The 23,176-nt window shown below is 40.5% G+C and overlaps 1 protein-coding gene across 1 annotated transcript in view; it reads left to right on the top strand.

Moving 5' to 3' along the window:
• The window catches only part of LOC126263751 (NFX1-type zinc finger-containing protein 1-like), a 272,319-nt gene that overhangs the window by 40,413 nt on the left and 208,730 nt on the right, over nucleotides 1-23,176 (top strand). The window contains exons 2-3 of the mRNA XM_049960939.1: nucleotides 324-4,176; nucleotides 15,607-15,690. Coding sequence (XP_049816896.1) covers nucleotides 360-4,176; nucleotides 15,607-15,690 — 3,901 coding nt within the window. The 5' untranslated portion in view covers nucleotides 324-359. The remainder of the gene's footprint in view (nucleotides 1-323; nucleotides 4,177-15,606; nucleotides 15,691-23,176) is intronic.

The raw sequence follows: 23,176 nt of genomic DNA, 5'->3' as shown, positions 1-23,176 counted from the left end.
AGTCAGTCCATTCCCTTCTGTATTTTCAGCACTGCAGTTGGTCTTATTTTTTTCCTTGCTCAGGAAGTTAGTTTCTACTTGAAGAAGTGTCTTAACACCATTCCCAATTTTAATTTATTTTTGTTCTATAAAATTGCCCAAGTGTTTTCACGTTATGTCAACTTGCAGAGACAAGATGTTCTATCATGTTTCTTTTAAAAATGCTCAATTCCTTTATGCTCTTTATACCAGGTTGCAGCCTGTTATAAAATAAGCTTCATGATTTTCTACAATCCCTGTTTGTCATTTTAAACTTTGCATTATTTTTTTCCCTTCTTTTTCAGGTGTTTGGCTAAGATTTCTGGCACCAGTTTGCAAGAATGGGAAATAACAACACAAGACCCAGCTCAAATAGTGGACATACTGCACAATATAGTGTCTCCAGTAGCACACAAGTAAATAACAGTAGGCAATTTGGATCAGCTATTCCACACACAGCTCATTACGTTGATTCAAACAGAACATCAGGAAATACTGTCTACAATGCACAGAGTAGTGTTGCAGATACAATATCTAATAGAAGAACAGGAACAGGACTGAATAAACCAGTAGCTCGTAAAACTCAGTCTTTTGAGCCAGACTTAAACCATCCTTACCAGAGACTGCAGTTAGAACTGGCAGAAGAAGCAAGAGTGCATCATGTCCACAACCAGCAAGAGCCAATGTCATCATTTAACAGAGACGCTGCAACTAAAGCAGTTAGTGACATCCCTGTAAAGAGCAGTCAGCATCTTGCAAAAGGTCCGTCTGATAGGTTCAATGAAACTTTATCCCGTCCTTTTCCTGCAGCTAAATTTGTGGGAGCACAAAGCTCAACACAAAACAGTCAAGTTCCCAAAGTTCAGAATGTTACAGGGAAATCATTGACGGCAAACTTTGCACCTTCAGCACCTACTTTCAGTGAACTTCACTCAGAAGTTCCAATGGCACGTGTAATCCCTACTGCTGTGATGGCCAACAAACACAAGGAAGATTACCAGAAATCTATAAAAGAAAATTTTAACTGCTCATCTCAGGGACAGTTAGTGGGAGAAAATGGACAGTCTACCAAGATAAGTGTGAATCAGCCACGTTCTTCAGGGACAGGCAACATACTCAAGCAGAATGAGGGTATCCAGTCAAAAGACCTTGTAAAAGAACAAAGTGCAGATGTGTCAAAGACTGTTATTTCTGACCATGAATGGCAACAACGTATTAGTTCCCTTATAGAGCAAAAGTGTAAAGAGGCTTCCCAGACACAGGAGAACTGTGAAATAATTGATGCAGAAAGTAGTAAAGATAACGGAGGAAGAAGTGCTCACAATTGTGGCAGGGCAAACGACAATAGGGGAACTGGCCACAACCACGGCCACATTGATCGCAAGGATGGTGGCAGAAGCAGAAGTGGTGACCACAGAGGTAATAATAATCGTGGGAAGGAAGGTGAAAGAGGTAATCACAAAATGACAGAACGAGATGCTCGTGGATGTCAGAATGATCTCAGTTCAGAGCTTACTGAGAGCAGTCAGTCACAGAACAATATGTATAGTAGTACAGAGAATCTAGCAAGTAATGGTAGCCACAATTCAAGAACGGTAGTGGGAGACACCAGACAGGGTCAAAGTGGCAATTATTTGAACAAGGGATTTTACAACGAAAACAAAGTAGGTAATTGTGACTTGATGCAGAAGTGTGCCGAACCCAGATATTTCATTGGTTATCGTCGGTTGCTTGAGTTTGTAGATGGAGATCCTGAAGAGGCAGTGGTAGTTCTTGCAAATAAACACTCGGGATTTTATGAGCTGCTGAAAGACAACTTGAAACCAGATTGGTTGGTGTTGGTAGTGAAATTGCTTGCCAACATATGCAAGACTAATTTATCTGACAAGAAAGTTGCAGTTCTTTCCGAGACCTGTTCACTGGGCTTTCATGAGCAGCTGTCATTTTATCTGTCTAGTTTATCGCCAAAGCAAAATGAAAGTGATAAACTTCATCTAAGAACTTTTATTTATAATTTAATAAAATTATATGCAACTGTAGTGGAATTAATTCCAAACACCGGTTGCGAGCTAGCGATGTTGGCTACAATTGATGCTGCCATTAAGGCTTCAGCTCAGTATCTTGGAGCATCTTACACTGATGATATATTCAATAACCTTGTAGATTTGAAAAACCAAATCAAACTATCTGGAGACAATGAGAGAAAAGGGCTGCAGAAAGAAATAAATCTAGCTGAGGAACTTTCTGCAACCAACTTCAGAGAACTGTGTGTTCTCCCAACAACAAGTGAGCTTACGAGCAATCGAGAACCATTCCTTCGAGGCATCTTAATGCAGGGAGCATATACAAATGTAGAGCATTACTTAGATGTCCATTTTAGGCTTCTGAAAGAAGATTTGATCAGGCCACTACGTGAAAACATTAACAGACCTTGGAAAGGCAAAACTCCAAGATTTAGAAATTTGAGACTGTACAGGAAAGTGTACTTCACACGCTGGACAATGGTAGGAGGTAAAATAGGCCATATAGTGAGCTTTGACCCTGATAATTTTATGGAAAAGGCTAAACTGACCAGTTGTGGAATGCTGCGGAGTGATTCTCTTCTCTGTTTCTCAAATAATAATTTTAAAGATGTATTATTTGCAACTGTGATGTGTAATTATGATTTCATGTTAAAAAAGGGATACGTAGTTGTTTGCTGTATAGATATGGAAGAAAGTAGAAATGATGAAATGTATAGCCGTCCTTATGTGATGATAGAATTGAAGTTAAACTTTAAGCCTTATTTCCATACACTTAAGGCCTTGCAGAAAATGCAAGTAAATGAATTTCCAATGCCACAGTATATTATCGATGTTGTGAACCAGAGAATGCCTCCAGAATATCTGTCGGACGCACAGAATGGGAGATCCAAACTACTGAAAATCGATGGAAAAGATGTTGTTGCCACAGATGGTGAATCTTGGCCAAAGGCATCTCAACTTCAACTAGATGAGTCTCAATACAGCGCATTTCGAACAGCTCTGACAGAGAAATTTGTTCTCATTCAAGGACCACCTGGAACCGGCAAAAAGTTTTTAAGTCTTAAAATAATGAAAACATTTCTTGAGAACAGTCAAGCATGGAACTCCAAGAAAGGACCAATACTGGTTATTTGTCTTCGAGATCGTACCCTTGATCAGTTAATGGAAGGCTTCTTGAAGTTTACTCCAAATATAATTCGCATTGGAGGGAAAACCATGAATGAACAGGTTACCCAATTAAACCTTACAGAAAAACAAAAATTGATTAAAAGACGTGGTCCCAACTATCACGTATTCTGTCACTTGAGAAATAGTTTATCAGCTGTTGTTTCCTCATTTAAGAGACTGGAGAGTGATATAAATGCTATAGATAGCAATTGTGGTATTTTGTCCATCACATCACTTGAGTCGTGTATGTCAGAAGTACATGTTAACTCATTCAAAAACAATATTAATCAAGTAGACAATTCATTATTCCTTAAATGGCTGGAAGAAGGGCTCTCTACTACCTCAGCTAATGAGACAGAAACACCAGCTTATATTGATTCCTTGGAAGAAACTGTCAGTGTCAGAAGCAACAACATAACGTATGACATTACACTGTCTGATGAAACTGATGACGACATAGGCCTAGAAGTGGATCTGAAAAAGTCAATTGAGTTTATAAATTTTGCTTTGGATTTCAAGGCCTCACAAGAAGCTATTGATGTGTTAAGAGAGACCATAAGAAATATAAGGAAAAAATCAAGTGAAGAAGGTGTTTTCAATTCAGTGCAGAAATATGAGGAAGAGTTGAGAAGACTTACAGTTAAGTTGAAATATTTTCAGAACAGTCTGCTGGCAGATCAAAAGTTGAATGAGAAACTGGACCCATTGCATAATTTGTCAGATCTGTGGGCCACAGACTCTGTAGCTCGATGGTCTCTATATAGGCAGTGGGTTTCAACACTGAAATGTAGACTGTTGGAAGAATTACAGCAATTAGCATCAGATGTTATTTCGAAATCGAAGAAATTTGAGGAGTTTAAAGCAGTGGAAGAGTATGAGCTACTCTTGAATTCAGACATTGTTGGCATAACTACAGCTGCAGCAGCCCAGTTTCAGCCTTTGCTGAAGAGACTGGAATGTAAAATAGGTAAGTGCCATATGGATGAGGCCAACAGTTGACACCTATCTTTTAGATAAAAATGAATATATGTAATTTGCTTGACACAGCGGTGAATAAAATGAAGGTCCTGTTATCTTTGTACAGTTAAATTTGTTGTGTCTGTAGTTTATGAGGTAGCTTAACACATCAAACATCTGCAAAATTAGTAAAATATTAGCACATTTGATTACAGTGGGTGTACAGGTCCCAGGAAAAATGTTGGAATTGTTTCATCTGGGAAAAAACCATAAATTTTTTAGAATTCCAGGAATTTTTAATTGTTTTAGTGATGTTGCCATTGGCTGACTACGTTACACATCCTGTGCTCTCCATATCTGCTGCCATTGGCCAGAGAGATCACACGACATGAGCTACGATTCGTAGACAGAAGTGTATCACATAGCGCAGTATATAGATTTCAGAGGAACTTTGGAAGCTACCTTGCTGTATTTGGTGGAATTGGTATTTATACCTGTGTAATATGAAAATATGCAGTGTACGTGTTGCTGCGCATTAAAGATCTTTCCAAAACACGTTGTTTTCTGCTGGGTTTTGTTTCCTAAAGTGCCGGGGAGTTCTATGCTGGTGTATGAAACCTTTACCATTCAAAGGATTGATAAATTTTACCCGTTCCGAGGAAAAAAATATTGTCACTTAAAATGGAAAAAAATGTACTTTCACCTGGGAGAAAGTGTATTTTTAACAGGGAAATACTAATTTATTTATTTATTTATTTGTTTTTTTCTTGTCCTTGCCTGCGTACACACCCTGAATACAGTATGTGAAAGTTAAACGTGAGAAATATAAAACTTTGGTAATGCCACGAGTCCTTCAGTAGTGCTGTGATAGTTCAATTTGTGAACTGTTCGTCGTACAAACTGGTTTACTTGCTAGCAATTATAAGATACAATTCCTGGCCAGCAGTTGAGATTAAGTGTTGTGCTGTATCAGTGTATTCTCACTGTAAGTGTTACGAGATCTGGGGAGAGCTTGGCATGCAGCTTCTTCAAAACATTGTTTTTGGAATAATGGAATGCAAATATGACATCCTCTGATGGCATTCGTGGCATCACCCGTTGGAGATAGCGAGCGCTACAGAGAGTGGGGCTAGGGGTGGCAAGCTGGTGGGAGGTCTATGTCGTGCGAAGATGGGAGTGGCACCCCACGTACGATTAATGAAGACACCTTCAATAGTGCAGTCCTCCCCCACATAATTGCATATCGTCATCACATAGTGTGGACGCACATGGTAGTGTGAGAGAGGTCTGTCTGTGGCACTGCTGACAAAAGTTGGCTCTGACACAGTGGCATTTGACACCAACCGATCTGTGTCCCAACATTTGTCTTATAAACAATTGTCAAAAATCAGGAGGAGGACCGAGCGAGGCGGTGCAGTGGTTAGCACACCGTGCTCGCATTCATGAGGACAACATTTCAATCCTGCGTCCGGCCATCCTGATTTAGGTTTGCCATTATTTCCCCATATCGCTCCAGGCAAATGCCGGGATGGTTCCTTTGAAAGGGCACGACCGACTTTTCCTACCCATCCTTCCCTAATCCGGTAAGAGCGATGACCTCGCTATTTGGTCTCCTCCCCCCAAACAACCCAACCCCACAGTGGCACAGGGGGGTGCAGCATTGGCACTGTCGAGGACCCCAAAGGCTATATGACTGACACAGGCTCTGTGTCGGTGACTGATGTCACTGTGATTGATGACAGATGCTGTGGAAGTGGCTATGTAGACAGCAGTGGTTGACCTCCACGGTAGGGGTCTGCCCGTGCACCGAACATTAGACACTGGCAAAGGCTATGTGGGGGCAGAAGTTTGGATTACAGGGCAGCATTTCTTCAAAATGAAAATCTGCTGTATCTCCCATGGGGAGATGCTCAATAAGAAATTATAAGACACAGGTAAGCAAGAAAGAGGGTTTATTACGATCACGTAGAGAGATTTAATAACAAAGGAAAACTCTTCTCGAAAAAAAGTAACACAACTTCTCAGACACTTAACAGGTATACACAAGTAATACACAGTTAATAAACGTAGTGGGACATGAAGACTATGCCAGTGACAATCCCTAACAATGGAGGTTGAGCGGTCGGTGTAATTGGCCGACAGGTACATCTTTTGGATATAGCCAGAAAATTGTAGGTCTCTCACTGCGGTTGACTCTGCCTGGGTTATGACTGATGGACTGCTAAGAGCCTGTGCGAGAATTGGCCCAGAGCTCTGGTGGAGTGAACTGCCGACTTTTCGGCTTGCACCGCCCTATATATCAAAGCGTGGAGGAATTCATGCAGATCCAGTTCTGCACGTGTGACACTGTGGAGGAAATAGGTCCCTTTCATGGAGGACTTCTGGTGCCCCCTGTCCTGCTGTCTGTCGCCGTCGTCGACACAGTTTAGGGAGCCAACACCTTGTATGTATCCAAACCTGTGATGCTTCAGTGTCTGAGGGGTTGCCGATCCCTTTACGTGAATGGCAGGTAAGTGGCAAAATCTTTGGCAGGATTACAAAAATCATGAGAACAAAATTTAGTTTGGTACATGGCGAAGTTACCATTGGAAACTGAGTGGTTAGAAGGGTTGCAGCAGTGCGGTGGCAGTGACAATGTGAGAGTCTTGCGGGAAGCATCCTGAGCGGGCATAGTGCAATAGGTGGTCAGAAGCGACAAGCAACGTGTTTTCCCTCAAGTGTAAACTACGAAATTTGGACGTTGAGTCTTAAAAGTGTGAACAAAACGCCTGGCTTCACTTTTCAATTGTGGAGAGGACAGCATTGCACATATATATTCAGTTCCATTTTGTAGACAAAATTGCTGAAACACCAACAAAGAAAACTGCGGACCATTGTCTGAAACAATTGTTTGAGGCATAACTTCGAAACAAAAGACAGAAGTGGGTGCTGTGGTAGTGCTAGTGCAATCCATTGACAATCGACGGGAGAAACTTACAGCGCTTGTGAATGAAATTGATCAGTTTGAAGACAAGAAGCCTCTGTTAAATCAAATTCCAGGACACTTCCCATAGGTAAGTGAGACAGCGTGTCCATGTTTACTTGCTGTGCTTTAGAGCGATAAAGACTGTTAGTTGGAACGAAGTAGTAATGATCATTGTAGCTTCTGTGCAGTACGATCAGGCACATCTTTTATTGGATGAGAAGAGCAGCCAGTGGCTTATGATCAGTCAAGAGAGAGAAATTTCTACAGTGCAGGTATTTGGTGACATATTGTTTGATGGCTAAAGCTTCATTTTCCAGCTGACTGCGGGGCTTGTTCAACGTCTCTGACATAAATGTTGTAGGGCATTCAGTTTTTCCAACCTTGTGAGATAAAACTATCCCTAGTCCAATTACTGATGCATTAACTGCAAGCACAACTGGTTTTCGCAGGTTGAAAGTGACTCGATGTGGCATCTAAGCAGTGCATTTTTCAAGTTTTGAAATAAATGTCTGCTTCTTTAGTCTGTTAGAAAGAAACACTTTTACTTTGGAGGCAATACAAAACAGCAGCTGTTTGTGCTGTGTTTGAAATTAACGTAATGACCATAACATAATGAGACTGACATGACTGGATGGTAAGTCTCCCCTGACCCGCAGTACTGTGTGACTTTCTCGAAACCTACCCCTTTTCCTAGACCTCTCCAGTCCTTTTCCTTCACCCATCTTCCTTCCCCTTCAACCATTCTGCCTGATGAAGGAGCCACTGGCTCCGAAGTTTGCCTAAATTATAACCTTCTTTTATGTGTGTGTTCTGCTGCCGTTTGGTGAGTAGATTTTTTTTATCTATCCAATTAACAATGACTTTGCTGGAAATCTATCTGTACTTGATAAAACATCAAGTGATGGTGAAGGCTTAACTTTGTATTTATGTATGTATGGGGAAAAAGGTGACAAAATGCTGGAAGGCTATGATATTTTAAATATTGGAGAGTAAGTTGTGATGAAATTGGCAAGTACATTACCTTCAGTTCGTTCTGTAACTAGGTTTTACAGGTTATATTATTTACATGGAAAGATACTTCACATCCACCGAGCTTTTAGTCTGCTTCATTCTGAGTGAGTTCATTAGGCAGTTGGAAAGATACAACTAACAAGAATTTCAGCTGAGATTAAGCTCCAACCTGACAACAAAATGAGAATCGACAGGCTGTGGTGCAACTGTGAGGAGTCCAAAGGAGGAGACAGACAGATTTCTGTTGACCGATGGTACTGTGGTAGACTAGCAAAGGGTGGTCAATGAAAGAAATGGATTGCACTAACACTAGCACTACCAAAGCAGCCACTTCTGTCTTTTGTTTCAATTTTTATCTCGGTGGATTCAATTTTCTTGTCAACTGTAAGAAATGTACCACCTCCATTTCCCATTAGCCTATCATTTCAGTACAAGTTCAGATTTACCCCAAAAATCTGATTGCCACAAATTTCAGTTTACTTTTATTATGTGCGCTCACTGCTTTTTAGGGACACTTCGAACACTGGCATGTTGTTGCAAATACTACGGTAGTGATCACTTGGTTTTTAATACTTTTGTCTGTAAAAAAAGGGAGGGGGAAGGTGGCATTTCTTCAGATTTTACACTAATAGTTCCTGGTCACTACAGCTGATCCGATCAAAAGTTGCCTAATCTAAATAGCCCTTCAATGCACTCCACACGCTGTCAGCTATCGGAGTAATCTGGGTCGCATCATTTGATGTGTAGGTGTACCCAGCCCCTATAGCAGGATCCTAGCTTGTCACAGAACATTAGAAGTCTCTAGTTCAAACCTTCCACTAGCCTCTGACCCAGGGGACCTCAATCAATTCTGAGAACAATGCTGCAGATTGTGAGTTCCGTTAAAACTCGGTGAGGGAGGTTGGTGTTCGCAGTTATCTCTGACAGTCGATGGAATGATAGAAATATGACCTTGCACCATAGAGGAAGGCAATATGTGTGGTTTCACACTGTTACCCAGTAGCTGCCAGACTACCCTGTTAAAGATGTTGGAAGAGGTCTCCAGACATACGCACTGAAGGCATTACATAATTCTTCCCTTTAATTGCTGTCATTCCCTAAGGATCCCATTATCCACCTTACGTTTGAACTCACAATGATTAAGAGACACTCAGTCTTTTGAATTAGCCTTCCCTTAACATGGTATACAGTAGGTTTCTGACAGTTGAAGTATATCTCAACAGTTTGGTTTCAGTTTCACTTGAGGACAGTACCTTGAAGTTGATGGTTAAGGGATGAGTGTAAAAGCCCGATTTCTCTGTAGAGCCACTATACCTACCATTGACACAGCACACATAGTAAGTGAATGACAGTATTAAATTCTGTATATTTTTCCCCTGTGGAATGTTTCCCTCTATTATATTCACAGTATTAAATTCTGTAGAGGAAACAAACTCAACAGGAGAGGTTAGTGTTGGGAGTACCTTTGGTATCTGTGGTACATGTTTATCAGCAGCCGTTCCAAAACACTACAGCTTCCGATCACGTGTCAGCACACAGAGGGATAACAAATAACTCATTCTGTGCATAACATCCACAGTGGTGCTGCTTTGTGGCTGGTGTAATGTGTTACAGAATAATAAATAACTTCAAACCAAGTATAATGCTTGTCTTTTAATTTTGTAGTCTGTTGTGGTACAAAGAATACCAATTTCCTCTAAAAACTAAAGTGATGTACATCCAACAAAGATATTTCTGTTAGGATAAGAGAAAATTCTGTAATAAAATTTGCAAATTCTCTTAAAGTACCTGGATCATTGTCCCTCCATGAAGTTATGATCGTCAACACATACTACAATAGAGGAAACTAATGATAAATGCAGACAATGTAATCTCCTGTTGAAAGGGAAATCTAAATGTAACACTTTATGACAGTTACAGTGTACATGACAGTAACAGTAACTCGCAAATGGCAATTTACTGCAAAATGTAAATATGGCATTCATAAATTCTGAGGTTTTTTATGAGGATAATACTGTCGAAATTATGCAAAGCACAAATGCAATTATAACTGTGCTGTAGTATGGAATACTCAGCTTTCGTGGAACACGCCCCCCTCCCCCCACCAAAAAATAAAAATAACACACACACACACACACACACACACACACACACACACACACACACACACACACACATCCATCCGCACATACACAGACACAAGCAAACATTTGTAAAGGCAAAGAGTTTGGGCAGAGATGTCAGTCAAGGCGGAAGTACAGAGGCAAAGATGTTGTTGAATGACAGGTGAGGTATGAGCGGCGGCAACTTGAAATTAGCAGAGGTTGAGGCCTGGTGGGTAACGGGAAGAGAAGATATACTGAAGGGCAAGTTCCCATCTCCAGAGTATATCCTCTCTTCCCGTTACCCACCAGGCCTCAACCTCCGCTAATTTCAAGTTGCCGCCGCTCATACCTCACCTGTCATTCAACAACATCTTTGCCTCTGTACTTCCAGCTCGACTGACATCTCTACCCAAACTCTTTGCCTTTACAAATGTCTGCCTGTGTCTGTATATGTGCGGATGGATGTGTGTGTGTGTGTGTGTGTGTGTGTGTGTGTGTGTGTGTGTACGCGAGTGTATACCTGTCCTTTTTTCCCCCTAAGGTAAGTCTTTCCGCTCCCGGGATTGGAATGACTCCTTACCCTCTCCCTTAAAACCCACATCCTTTCGTCTTTCCCTCTCCTTCCCTCTTTCCTGATGAAGCAACCTTGGGTTGTGAAAGCTTGAATTTTGTGTGTGTGTTTGTGTTTATTTGTGTGTCTATCAACATACCAACGCTTTCATTTGGTAAGTTACATCATCTTGAAGCTGTAACTTATCAAACGAAAGCATTGGTATGTTGATAGAGACAATAAAAAGGACACAAACACACACACACAAATTTCAAGGTTACATCATCTTTGTTTCTAGATATATTTTTCCCACGTGGGGGCACGGTGTAACACTGTGCCAAGATGTGCTGGCCGTGCACCAAGGCATGTATAGCCACAGGGTGATCCTCATTACCAACAAACACTGTCTGCCAGTGTCCGTTCATGCGAATGGACAGTTTGTTGCTGGTAATTCCCACATAGAAGCCTTCACAGTGTAGGCATGTCATTTGGTAAATCATGTCGGTGCTTTCACACTTCACACGTGGCTCTGCCTTTGATTGTGTACACCTTTCAGGTTACAGGACTGGAGTAGGTGGTGGTGGGAGGGGAGGGTGCATGGGACAGGTCTTATACCGTGGTGGGGGGGGGGGGTGCGGTTACAAGGGTAGGAGCCAGAGGGTAGGGAAGGTGGTTTGGGGATTTCTTAGGGATGAACCAAGAGGTTACGAAGGTTAGGTGGAAGGTGGAAAGACACTCTTGGTGGATTGGGGAGGATTTCATGAAGGATGGATCTCATTTCAAGGCAGGATTTGAGGAAGTCGTATCCCTGCTGGAGAGCCACATTCAGAGTCTGATCCAGTCCCGGAAAGTATCCTGTCATAAGTGGGGCACTTTTGGGGTTCTTCTGTGGGAGGTTCCAGGTTTGAGGGGATGAGGAAGTGGCTCTTGTTATTTGATTTTGTACCAGGTCGGGAGGGTAGTTGCAGGATGCGAAAGCTGTTTTCAGGTTGTTGGTGTAATGGTTCAGGGATTCAGGACTGGAGCAGATTCGTTTGCCACAAAGACCTAAGCTGTAGGGAAGCGACCGTTTGATATGGAATGGGTGGCAGCTGTCAAAATGGAGGTACTGTTGCCTGTTAGTGGGTTTGATGTAGACAGATGTGTGAAGCTGGCCATTGGACAGATGGAGGTCAATGTCGAGGAAGGTGGCATGAGATTTGGAGTAGGACGAAGTGAATCTGATGGAACCAAAGGAGTTGAGGTTGGAGAGAAAATTCTGGAGCTCTTCACTGTGAGCCCAGATCATGAAGATGTCATCAATAAATCTGTACCAAACTTTGTGTTGGCAGGCTTGGGTAACCAAGAAGGCTTCCTCTAAGCGACCCATAAATAGGTTGGCGTACGAGGGGGCCATCCTGGTACCCATATCTGTTCCCTTTAATTGTTGGTATGTCTGGCCTTCAAAAGTGAAGAAGTTGTGGGTTAGGATGAAGCTGGGTAAGGTAATGAGGAAAGAGGTTTTAGGTAGGGTGGCAGGTGATCGGCGCGAAAGGAAGTGCTCCATCTCAGCGAGGCCCTGGACGTGCAGAATATTTGTGTATAAGGAAGTGGCATCAATGGTTACAAGGATGGTTGTAACAGATTGGGTAAGGATTCCAGGCGCTCGAGAAAGTGGTTGGTGTCTTTGATGAACGATGGGAGACTGCATGTAATTGGTTGAAGGTATTGATCTACGTAGGCAGAGAGACGTTCTGTGGGAGTTTGGTAACCAGCTGCAATGGGGTGCTCGGGATGTTTGGGTTTGTGAATTTTAGGAAGAACGTAGAAGGTATGGGTGCGGTGTGTCGGTGGGGTCAGGAGGTTGATGGGGTCAGGTGAAAAGTTTTGTAGGAGCCTAAGGTTCTGAGGATTCCTTGAAGCTCCGCCTGGACATCAGGAATGGGATTACCTGGGCAAACCTTGTTTGTAGTGTTGTTTGAAAGCTGACGCAGTCCCTCAGCCACATACTCCCGACGATCAAGTACCACGGTCGTGGAACCCTTGTCAGCCAGAAGAATGACGATGGATAGGCCAGCCTTCAGATCATGGATAGCCTGGGCTTCAGCTGCGGTGATGTTGGGACTAGGATTAAGGTTTTTCAAGAAGGATTGAGAGGCAAGGCTGGAAGTGAGAAATTTCTGGAAGGTTTGGAGAGGGTGATTTTGAGGAAGAGGAGGTGAGTCCCGCTGTGACGGAGAACGGAACTGTTTCAGGCAGGTTTCAATTTGAATAGTGTCTTGGGGAGTTGGATCATTAGGAGTAGGATTAGGATTATTTTTCTTCGTGGCAAAGTGATATTTCCAGCAGAGAGTATGAGTGTAGGACAGTAAACCTTTGACGAGGGCTGTTTGGTTGAATCTGGGAGTAGGGCTGAAGGTGAGGCCTTTGGATAGGACAGAGGTTTCGGATTGGGAGAGAGGTTTGGAGGAAAGGTTAACTACTGAATTGGGGTGTTGTGGTTCCAGATTGTGTTGATTAGAATTTTGAGGTTTTGGGGGGAGTGGAGCTGGAAGTGGGAGATTGAGTATATGGGAGAGACTTGGCCTGTGTGCAATGAGAGGAGGTTGAGGTTCGTTGAAAAGGTTGTGAAGGGTAAGTGAGTTGCCTTTCCGGAGGTGGGAAACCAGGAGATTGGATAGTTTTTTGAGGTGGAGGGTGGCATGCTGTTCTAATTTACGGTTGGCCCGTAGGAGGATGCTCTGAACAGCCAGTGTGGATGTGGGAGAGGAAAGATTGAGGACTTTGATTAGGGATAGGAGTTGACAGGTGTGTTCATTGGCTGGAGTTGATGTGTAGGTGAAGGATTAAGTGGGTGAGGGCTATGGGTTGTTCAGTTTGGAACTGGTATAGGGATGGATGGAAAGAAGGGTTACAGCCAGAGATGGGAACTTTAAGTGTGAGGCCTTTGCGGGTAATGCCAAATGTGAGACAAGCCTGAGTAAATAAAATATGGGAGTGTAATCTGGCAGCTTAGGTCTTTGTGGCAAACGAATCTGCTCCAGTCCTGAATCCCTGAACTATTACACCAATAACCTGAAAACAGCTTTCACATCCTGCAACTACCCTCCCAACCTGGTACAGAAGCAAATAGCTAGAGCCACTTCCTCATCCCCTCAAACCCGGAACCTCCCACAGAAGAACCCCAAAAGTGCCCCACTTGTGACAGGATACTTTCCGGGACTGGATCAGACTCTGAATGGGGCTCTCCAGCAGGGATACGGCCTCCTCAAATTCTGCCTTGAAATGAGATCCATCCTTCATGAAATCCTCCCCACTCCACCAAGAGTGTCTTTCCGCCTTCCACCTAACCTTCGTAACCTCTTGGTTCATCCCTATGACCGAGCGAGGTGGCGCGGTGGTTAGACACTGGACTCGCATTCGGGAGGACGACGGTTCAATCCCGCGTCCGGCCATCCTGATTTAGGTTTTCCGTGATTTCCCTAAATCACTCCAGGCAAATGCCGGGATGGTTCCTCTGAAAGGGCACGGCCGACTTCCTTCGCCATCCTTCCCTAATCCGATGAGACCGATGACCACACTGTCTGGTCTCCTTCCCCAAAACAACCAACCAACCAACCATCCCTATGAAATCCCCAAACCACCTTCCCTACCCTCTGGCTCCTACCCTTGTAACCGCCACCCCCCCCCCCAACTGTCCCATGCACCCTCCCACCACCACCTACTCCAGTCCTGTAACCTGAAAGGTGTACACAATCAAAGGCAGAGCGACGTGTGAAAGCACTGACGTGATTTACCAAATGACATGCCTACACTGTGAAGCCTTCTATGTGGGAATTACCAGAAACAAACTGTCCATTCGCATGAACGGACACTGGCAGACAGTGTTTGTTGGTAATGAGGATCACTCTGTGGCTATACATGCCTTGGTGCACGGCCAGCACATCTTGGCACAGTGTTACACCGTGCCCCCACGTGGGAAAAATATATCTAGAAACAAAGATGATGTAACTTACCAAACGAAAGCGTTGGTATGTTGATACACACACAAACAAACACAGACATAATTCAAGCGTTCGCAACCCATGGGTGCTTCATCGAGAAGAGGGAAGTAGAGGGAAAGGCGAAAGAATGTGGGTTTTAAGGGAGAGGGTAAGGAGTCATTCCAATCCCGGGAGCAGAAAGACTTATCTTAGGGGGGGGAAAGTACAGGTATACGCGCGCGCTCACACACACACACACACACACACATATATATATATATATATATATATATATATATATATATATATATATATATATATATCCATCCGCACATATACAGACAGAAGCAGACATTAGTATTACTTGCAATATTGTGCTCCATGCTCAAAGTTTGTAAAATTTTGAATGCCCAGATGCCCTCCCTCACAATAAATGGTGGTTGAAAATTTTTAAAACTATGAGAAGCCAAGAGATTCCACAAACATTCCATTAGGGGGAGTTTTATGTAGGACAATATGATAGTTTGTACAGGATGTAATTGATTGTTCATCTTTATTGAGCAAATTCTTATTAAAATACTGATACCTCTCATAAATGTAGGACTGTATACTATGAAATTACATTGTACTTTTGATGTGAATCGTGTTACTAGCAAATGTGAAACAAATAATTAGCAATTCATTAACGTATTTTTTGAACTTCATTCTCATTTTAGAGTAAAAATACAGCAACTGATTGATGCAGGTGGTTTTGTCATGGTAGTTTTGTTTGAATTTTTAGATTACACGTGTAATTCCTGTTGCAGTCATTGTGAGGTGTGATTTATTACTTATCCTTTGTTCGCAGCTATTGTAGAAGAAGCAAATGAAATATTGGAATCACAAATTGCAGTTTTTCTTACAAGTCATTGTCAACATCTCATCATGATAGGTATGTCAATTACATATATATTTAATTTAAATTATAGTGAAGTATTTATACTTTTTTGTTGGTCATTAATCAGTGTATTAGCACAGGAGTCAGGGCACATTTTTTGATTTACTCAGGTAACTCAGATTGTCTTGAAAGAAAAATGTATTGGTTTCAAGAAAAGTGAAATTAGCTTGTTTCATCAGAACATAGGGGCTTGAAATAGTAAGAAAGATGAGCGTCTTGAATTTGTAGATGAGTGGAAAATTCTGAAATTGTTGATTTTTGTGTTCTTTTCTGAACGCACCGTGGGGACAGATAAGTTAAATATTGGGTATTATATACCAGGATCATTTTCGTGTAGAGTTAACCAGAAAAAAGGATTTGCAACATGTGTAAAAGTTAAACACAAAGTTAAAAAAAATTGAAACAAGCTGTTTCTATGTATATCAGCACCTAGGAGCATGTGCTTAGAAGTTGTTGCTGCAGAATACGTCCCTTGTAATTGTAGCAGTTCCCCACTAGGCAATTTTCAGCTGTTCATGAGAAATAGATGCTTTATTTAGGTACTTGTTGGGCAAGAAGAAACAGTTAGTAATTAGTGGAGATTTCGATTTAGAATTCCTAAAAGATTGTGATACAAAAAATTAAATGGAATCATTATTTGGTTGCTTCAGTCTGAGTTCAGTAGTAAATTTTCCAACTTGCTCACAGCAAGGTAGCAGGACCCTGATTGATAATTTGTTTTTTATAAACAGTGCACTGGCAGAAAAAATTAATGTATACTGAATTGTTAATGGGCTGTCTGATCATTATGTGCAGTTAATAAACAATTTAGCACCTTAGAGCCCTGAGGCATGTTAGTACAAAACTGTGAGGGTTATTAATGAGAACAGGGTTAAGTGTTTTAACAATAAGTTAAGACATAGTTTGGGATGAGGCATGTGTAGAAAAAGATGCTAATGTGAAATTGTGTATGCCATAGGGTCAGTCCACATAAAATCGCCTAATTTTGGAGCATTTTCCTGCTCAACCATCAGTTTTATGAAATTTTATGTGAACATTTGCACACATCCCAAGCAAACATTGTTAAAGCTTAATATTTGTGGCAGTAATACTAGCCTAGATATTAATTTGTTTGACTTCGTATGCAATACTGCGCAGAGCAAGCATGAATTTCTGGTGAATTTGAGCTGTTACATCTCGTACGAAATTTTGTTGAAAGAAATGAAATTTCCCATGTTGTACAACTTTATGTACTGTCTCAACAATAATAATAATAAAAATAATTTTACAAGTGATATTCATCCAGAAAATTTTAGGCAAAATCACCCGAAAAGTATGGTGTGCAAAAAAAGTGTCAAAAGTTTGGCTGGTATGACGAATGTGGTACTTGATATGTTGTCACCTAATAACAGGAGACACTCTGATATAAAGTTTCATTTGTGCATCACTTTCCAATACTGAATTTATTAAGAGCAAAGTTTAAGATTTGTAAAAAGGTCAAAAACCCAATATTTTTGACCTAATTTTGTAAAAACCAGTGTTCTAATAATTCTCCAAACTGGATTCATTAGGAAGATCATGGTTTGAACCACAAAACAAAGTATATTTGGTTATCCAATACTGGCTAACAATGCTAGATAATTTGAATCAAAGTTGGATGCGAAAATGATGTTACTTGGCCATTACGTTCCTTGTATGTATGATGATGAATTGAGTCTTGGCAACATTATTGACATATCAGTGGAACAGAGTGATACTCTGACGAAATTTATGCACCTTCAAGGCCCAGATTTTTCCTTTTATTGGCTTGAAAGACAGAAAGCTTGTTGGTTACCAGAACCTCACCCCATTTCCGTGGTCTCTTTGCCTTCAATATTGTCATCCCACCGACAGCATCAATTTCCAGAAAATGAACTGCAGAAAGTGCCTCAAAAGTTTCGAAAAATGTAACCTGCAACATTGAGAAGTTTAAAACAAAAATTGATATTACTTTGCTTTCCATTTATGAGAGATAATAGCAAATGGCATTGTAAGGAGACACGTACTACCACAAGGCTTTGGAACTTAAATTAAGAAACAAAATTACGGGTGTGGGAAACAGGCTGAGGAAATCAACTCACGGCTGGTATTGCGTGACCCTTTGGTGATGGGGTTGCCACATCATGTTCTCGAACGGATAGTTACAGTGTCACCATGGACCAACACAATATCGTGTGCTATTACTTCTCCATTTGAAAATAGAAACAACATGCAGTTAAACACAGACAACAGGTTGATGCAATGTAGCCTGTTGCTGTGGTCTAATCCCCCATATTTGCTCATCATTTTCAGGTATTGTTGGTGCCAATTGGAAAATCAGACACGCTTTTCTGAATGCTTAAAAAATACTCTTTTCAACTATGATTAGTTTGAAATTGATTATGGAAATCAAATTCTCTAAAAGCAAGTTGAATGTGATATATTTTTGTAATTTTTATGGAAATCAAGTTTCAATTGATTTTGTAGAAATTTGGAAAGCAGTACGTGAATGATATTTTTACAGTGGGAAATGTTGGTACATTGTTGTGTCCAAAGTTTTGTCTTGATCATGCCTTTTAATCAACGAGTTCTGGAGGGGTGGGGTGTCCTTAAAACACGTTGTTTCAATTGAAACTGGTTTTGAAGCTATAGTAGAAAATGGTAGTTATAAAAGAAGTGTCAAATTCACCCAATTTTCACCAGTTCACAAAAATCATCATCTTTTTGACGAATTTGTAGTATTTTTCAAAATACTAGGTGAATGAAATTCTGTATTCCACGTCATTATGCTACCAGTCTATTGCGTATTAAATTTTGTGATCAGAAGGCATTTATTCTATGAGATATAAGAGTCAAATTTTATATTGCTTTTATGCTGTGATTTTCACACCCAACTTTCATTCCGAGTATCTAGCATTGTTAGCCTGCAATGGATAATGAAATACACTTTGATTTGTGGTTCAAACCATGGTCTTTCTAATGAGTCCAGTTTGGAGAGTTTAATAAAAAAAATTTTTTTTGCAAAATCAGGTTAAAATGCCACATTTTTGACCTTTCTACAAAATGTTAAAGTTTGCACTGGATTTATTCAATATTGGAAAGTGGTATATAAATGAAACCTTATATTTGAGAACCTTGTGTTGTTAGGTTAGTATACCTTTAATTCCTGAGATATAAGCCAATTTTGACACTTTTTTGGGCAATTTGGCCTAAAATTTGCTTGCTGAATATCACTTTTCATTATTAGTCTTAAGAGTACAAAAAAATTGTACAAGATGACCAAATTTCATTTTTTCAACAGAATATTGCCTGAGATATAACAGCTCAAATTTGTCAGAAATTCATGCTTGCTCTGTGCGAATGCGAAGTAGCATCAGTATCCTTCACTGAAATTGATAGAGCTATAAAAAATTCTAAAAAATGCAAGCTCATATGGAGTTGATGAAATTTCAAACAAAATTCAGGAAAATTGTTCTAACATAATAAGTAATATCCATAGTGATATATATAATGCATCACTGGCACGGGGAATTTTTCCAGACATCACAATATGCTCTTGATAAAACTATTTATAAGAAAGGTGACAAGAAACACAAAAATAATTATTATTGAGTTTCCGTAATGGCATCTTTTTCCAAAATGTTAAAAAAACTAATATACTTGAGTACTTTAACATTTAAGTGGAAACAATGTGCATACCATATCTCACTTGCCATTTCATAAGGATTGCTTGTCTGACAGCACTATGTACACACTCACTCACCAAACTTTACAAGCGGTAAATAATATATCATCACAGTTGGCATTTTTTATCTTTCCAATGTGTTTGAAAGCATAGATCACATTACTCTCTTAGAAAAATTTATGTTTGAGGGAATTGATGGCTTTACACATAAGTAATGAGTTTGAACTATACTGAGCAAACACATTGCACAAAACTGTGCTTAACAATTCAGACAGTGTTGGAAGAATAGAAAATTTTAGTGACTGGAGAGAAACCACAAAGGGAGGCCCATAGTGTTCAATTTTGAATCCTCTTCTATTTCCTTATTTATGTGAAAGACTTTCCACTTAACATTCATCAAGCAGAATTGAAACTTTTTGCAGATGATACTAGTATTATAGTAAATCCCATTAGAGAGAAAGCAGCAGAAGGGTTTGTGAAAGATGTTTTACAAAGAATCACAACTGGGTCTGTAAAAATGCCACCCTCAAAATTTTGAGAAATTGCGCTATATTTAGTTCCCTACAACAAATAAAGTCTTACCAACAAATGAAGCAGCATATGAACAGGAACCAATATACAGGGAAGAGTGCTCCAAAGTTTTGTATGCTCATATTGATGAAAACTTCAAGTGGAAGTAGCATGTTACCAAGCTGTTCTAACAATTTATGTTCAGTTACTTTTGCTCTTTGTATAATTGCTAGCCTTGAAAACGCATGGATCAAACTCCTGACACATTCTGCATATTTCCACTTAATACAGAAAGAAAGTATTGCACAAAAGTGAGATATGTAATATTCACTTTGGTCATCAAGTAGGTACCTCTTCAAGGAGTTAGGCACAACCAAAGTACATACACTCATGTTCAGAAAGAACAGAATACCTCGAACGCCTAGACATAGGACTTTCATATTCAAAGGATATGTACAGTGGTATGTTCTGCAGAAATAATTAGCATTCAGTCTCCTCGGTTCAGCATGTGTCCCGTTGCCTAGCAGGCACAGGGTCTGCCATGGGCCCTGATAAATTGGTCCATCCGTGATGGAATCAACAAGTTGTTGTTGTTGTTGTTGTGGTCTTCAGTCCTGAGACTGGTTTGATGCAGCTCTCCATGCTACTATATCCTGTGCAAGCTTCTTCATCTCCCAGGACCTACTGCAACCTACATCCTTCTGAATCTGCTTAGTGTATTCATCACTTGGTCTCCCTCTACGATTTTTACCCTCCACGCTGCCCTCCAATGCTAAATTTGTGGTCCCTTGATGCCTCAAAACATGTCCTACCAACCGATCCCTTCTTCTAGTCAAGTTGTTTCACAAACTTCTCTTCTCCCCAATCCTATACAATACCTCCTCATTAGTTACGTGATCTACCCACCTTATCTTCAGCATTCTTCTGTAGCACCACATTTCGAAAGCTTCTATTCTCTTCTTGTCCATACTAGTTATCGTCCATGTTTCACTTCCATACATGGCTACACTCCATACAAATACTTTCAGAGACTTCCTGACACTTAAATCTATACTCAATGTTAACAAATTTCTCTTCTTCAGAAACGATTTCCTTGCCATTGCCAGTCTACATTTTATATCCTCTCTACTTCGACCATCATCAGTTATTTTACTCCCTAAACAGCAAAACTCCTTTACTACTTTAAGTGTCTCATTTCCTAATCTAATTCCCTCAGCATCACCTGACTTAATTCGACTACATTCCATTATCCTCGTTTTGCTTTTGTTGATGTTCATTTTATATCCTCCTTTCAAAACACTGTCCATTCCGTTCAACTGCTCTTCCAAGTCCTTTGCTGTCTCTGACAGAATTACAATGTCATCGGCGAACCTCAAAGTTTTTACTTCTTCTTCATGAATTTTAATACCTACTCCAAATTTTTCTTTTGTATCCTTTACTGCTTGCTCAATATACAGATTGAATAACATCGGGGAGAGGCTACAACCCTGTCTCACTCCTTTCCCAACCACTTCTTCCCTTTCATGCCCCTCGACTCTTATAACTGCCATCTGGTTTCTGTACAAATTGTAAATAGCCTTTTGCTCCCTGTATTTTACCCCTGCCACCTTTAGAATGTGAAAGAGAGTATTCCAGTCAACTTTGTCAAAAACTTTCTCTAAGTCTACAAATGCTAGAAACGTAGGTTTGCCTTTTCTTAATCTTTCTTCTAAGATAAGTCGTAAGATTAGTATTGCCTCACGTGTTCCAACTTTTCTATGGAATCCAAACTGATCTTCCCCGAGGCCCGCTTCTACCAGTTTTTCCATTTGTCTGTAAAGAGTTCGCGTTAGTATTTTGCAGCTGTGACTTATTAAGCTGATAGTTCGGTAATTTTCACATCTGTCAACACCTGCTTTCTTTGGGATTGGAATTATTATATTCTTCTTGAAGTCTGAGGGTATTTCACCTATCTCATACATCTTGCTCACCAGATGGTAGAGTTTTGTCTGGACTGGCTCTCCCAAGGCCGTCAGTAGTTCTAATGGAATGTTGTCTACCCCCGGGGCCTTGTTTCGACTCAGGTCTTTCAGTGCTCTGTCAAACTCTTCACGCAGTATCGTATCTCCCATTTCATCTTCATCTACATCCTCTTCCAATTCCATAATATTGTCCTCAAGTACATCGCCCTTGTATAAACCCTCTATATACCCCTTCCACCTTTCTGCCTTCCCTTCTTTGCTTAGAACTGGGTTGCCATCTGAGCTCTTGATATTCATTTTGCACTTCCTGTCGATCTCATTTTTGAGACGTTTGTATTCCTTTTTTGCCTGCTTCATTTACTGCATTTTTATATTTTCTCCTTTCATCAATTAAATTCAGTATTTCTTCTGTTACCCAAGGATTTCTATTAGCCCACGTCTTTTTACCTACTTGATCGTCTGCTGCTTTCACTACTTCATGCCTCAGAGCTACCCATTCTTCTTCTTCTGTATTTCTTTCCCCCATTCCTGTCAATTGTTCCCTTATGCTCTCCATGAAACTCTCTACAACCTCTCGTTCTTTCAGTTTATCCAGGTCCCATCTCCTTAAATTCCCATCTTTTTGCAGTTTCTTCAGTTTCAATCTGCAGTTCATAACCAAGAGATTGTGGTCAGAATCCATATCTGCCCCTGGAAATGTCTTACAATTTAAAACCTGGTTGCTAAATCTCTGTCTTACCATTATATAATCTATCTGATACCTTTTAGTATCTCCAGGATTCTTCCAGGTATACAACCTTCTTTTATGATTCTTAAACCAAGTGTTAGCTATGATTAAGTTATGCTCTGTGAAAAAATTTTACAAGGTGGCTTCCTCTTTCATTTCTTCCCCCCCAATCCATATTCACCTACTATGTTTCCTTCTCTCCCTTTTCCTACTGACGAATTCCAGTCACCCATGACTATTAAATTTTCGTCTCCCTTCACTACCTGAATAATTTCTTTTATCTTGTCATTCATTTCATCAATTTCTTCATCATCTGCAGAGCTAGTTGGCATATAAACTTGTACTACTGTAGTAGGCATGGGCTTTGTGTCTATCTTTGCCACAATAATGCGTTCACTATGCTGTTTGTAGTAGCTAACCCGCACTCCTATTTTTTATTCATTATTAAACCTACTCCTGCATTACCCCTGTTTGATTTTGTATTTATAACCCTGTAATCACCTGACCAGACGTCTTGTTCCTCCTGCCACCGAACTTCACTAATTCCCACTATATCTAACTTTAACCTATCCATTTCCCTTTTTAAATTTTCTAACCTAC

Source organism: Schistocerca nitens, chromosome 6, assembly GCF_023898315.1.
Source record: "Schistocerca nitens isolate TAMUIC-IGC-003100 chromosome 6, iqSchNite1.1, whole genome shotgun sequence".
Lineage (NCBI taxonomy): Eukaryota > Metazoa > Arthropoda > Insecta > Orthoptera > Acrididae > Schistocerca > Schistocerca nitens.
Note: the sequence above shows the minus strand (reverse complement) of the source record. Positions and strands in the feature narration are given on the sequence as shown.